Below are 2,685 nucleotides of genomic sequence, written 5' to 3'. Positions count from 1 at the left end.
GGAACTAGCCGAAGACAGGCAGTCAGAGGAGGGAGGGAAGGAGGTGAATTAAACGCTGAAGTGATATAAGACGAGAGGGATTCAGAATGAACTGTCGCTGTGGTCCCCAGGAAGAAAAGATCCAGATCTTGCTTATGAATGATCTATGAACAGGTACGATGCCATCAAACCTCCAATTACTGCCAGGTACCCAAGAAGACTTAGGATATAAAGACAATGGGAACAAAGGCATACTAGACACAATTTACCAACAGATATCTTATTGTTATGTACATTTCAACAAATATCTGAAGCACTGTTCTAAGCACTGGGAAGAAGATAGTCAAATACACTGGTCTCACGGAGGAAAGATCTCCCATTAGTAGACATGGCCGACGGAGTCCTATTCCAATCAATAAACATGCTACTTAGTCTTCTTAGGAAGAAACAATGATAATAACCACTCAATAAACATTGGATCCCACATGCTAGTTCTGTGCCAAATGTAAGACACAGGCCATTCATCTTCCCAGTAGCCTCTGATATATAGCAATGCTGTTAGGCACATTACGTAGATTTGGAAACTGAGGCTTAGAAAGATTAAATCATTACACACGTTTCTACGACGAGTACATAGTCAAGACAAGATGGGCTCAAAACCTGTAACCTTACTTGGGTTATCGCCATGGATTTCCATAGATTGTTTTTTTTTTTAACTTGAATTCGGCCCAGCTCATGCTGCCAGCCAAGTCACACTAATATCTGTCTTCAGCAGACCCTCCACCATTGAAAAACCATAAATAACTCAGACTTTATGTAGGACGCCGAGTCTTACGTTGAGATTTAAGGTCTTCTAAGACTTAGCTCCGACCTATCCTTGTAGCTTCATCTCCCATGCCAATGGAGCCTCTCGTCATTTCTTGAACGACTTTCGCACTGCTCTATCGACCCCTGTACCTTTTTGATCGAAACACACCTCTGTTTCTGTTTGCCACCAGCAACCTTCAAGAACCTCAAGCCGTCATTCAGGACCATCTGTGAACACCACTCTTCTGTGAGGCTCTTCCTAAATGTCTACTCCCTTTCCAGAAAGATGAGATCTGAGCCCTCAAACCGCCTGGCTTTACAACTGCTCAGATGTCTGCTTCCATCAATGTAATTGGCTCACTTTACTTTCTATCTGTAATTCTTATAGCACTTAGCCTGGTGCCTTTGCTGAGTGAATTGGGTTCACTTATGGTTCACAGTAAACAATGAGGTGAAGGAAATGCCTAACTATTCAGGGTATTTTATTTTCATTATTCCCAATGCTTCATTCACCTTGTATATTCCACATATGTATGTTCAAAACATAAAAGACTTGCTTGGCCAGTGGAAACAAAGGTGCACGAGTGGTCTCAAAGCTTAGTGACTGTTTTTGGTATGCCAGGTTGTAATTAAAAATAAAAATAAACACTTAGGTTGGGGTCTGTCTTTCGAGAGAGAATTTGAAAACGGAAAATATTTAAAAGGTTTGAGTGGCATCATCATCATCATTTTGATTAACAAAATGATTAGTCTTGTTTCTGATAAGGCTGCACTAGAGAATATAGCTTTGATTTGCAGCCACAGCTGTGCCTCCTAAGTCCACATCTTAGTAAGAGATGCCTACTGGGCACTTGGCATGAACCACATACATGGAGAATATCTGCCTCAAGTGTGCCAAGCCCCTGAGGTGGGGGCAGTGGGAACCTCCAGAACAGCATCTAGAAATCAGGCCTGTGCCCTGGTCTATTTGTATTTGCCACACACAAGCAGGAAAAGGCAAACATGATTTGCCTTTTGTGTGTGGGAGACACACAAGTCCTAAAGCAGAGTTAGAATTACTAAAACCTCCTCAAGGATTAAGTTTCTAACTCTCATTTAAAACTAATCTAATTCATGTGAAATTTTAAACTAAAGAGAAAAAAATATTAAAGTGGGATATACTAAAACGCAATCTTTCCATATTGTTGAAATAAGAATTTCTACTTTTTTAAACCAAACTTTGCCTTTATCTAAGTCTATAAAATAGCTGGATTACCTTAAAGGAAGAGATTGGGTTCAGTTTCAAGATCTGTGGAGTAACCACTGTACCTACTGAGCAGGAATTGTTTTCAGGCCATTTCTTACCTTGATCCGATGACATCAAAAAGATGCTGCCAGCGGTCGTTAATTTTGTTGAGCTTGTCATCGATCTCAGCTGCTCTTGTCTTGCTGCTGGCCTTGATCAACTGGTCGCCCATCTGCTTTAATTGTAACTTGCTTTCACTGAACAAGTTTATTTCTTCCATGCAGTCCTGGCAAAGGCGCCAAAACACAAAGCTTCAATTACTACCAAAATTCATTTCTTTGCCAGGCACAAATATACATACAGGTGCCTCTTGAAACTTTAAAAATGAAAAAGTTTCTCACACTTGTTAATACAAGTCTTCAGCGTGTAGCTGACAAGTCAGCGCCCACTTGGCACATGTGTAATACAGAAGGAAGCAGTTACTTTCTTGATTCAACAGTCTTGTTTTTCCCCCTCACAGGTTTCTTCTAATCTAAGCTACTTGAGAGTTGAGGACAAGTATAATTAATTAGCCTAACATCAGTAAGAGTTTTTCTGAAGTTTAACTGAGTGGCAAGAATGTTCTTTCTACTTTCCCCATGGGGACTAGTGCCATTTGCCAAGGGCAGCTCCCT

At 40.7% G+C, this 2,685-nt stretch overlaps 1 protein-coding gene across 1 annotated transcript in view; it reads right to left on the bottom strand.

The window, feature by feature from the left end:
• SYNE2 (spectrin repeat containing nuclear envelope protein 2) overlaps positions 1 to 2,685 on the bottom strand; it is a 272,180-nt gene that overhangs the window by 32,611 nt on the left and 236,884 nt on the right. Inside the window, exon 96 of the mRNA XM_025049097.1 lies at positions 2,131 to 2,297. Coding sequence (XP_024904865.1) covers positions 2,131 to 2,297 — 167 coding nt within the window. The remainder of the gene's footprint in view (positions 1 to 2,130; positions 2,298 to 2,685) is intronic.

This window comes from Pteropus alecto, unplaced genomic scaffold (genome assembly GCF_000325575.1).
Source record: "Pteropus alecto unplaced genomic scaffold, ASM32557v1 scaffold276, whole genome shotgun sequence".
Taxonomy (NCBI): domain Eukaryota; kingdom Metazoa; phylum Chordata; class Mammalia; order Chiroptera; family Pteropodidae; genus Pteropus; species Pteropus alecto.
This window is presented reverse-complemented; position numbering and strand designations above follow the sequence as displayed.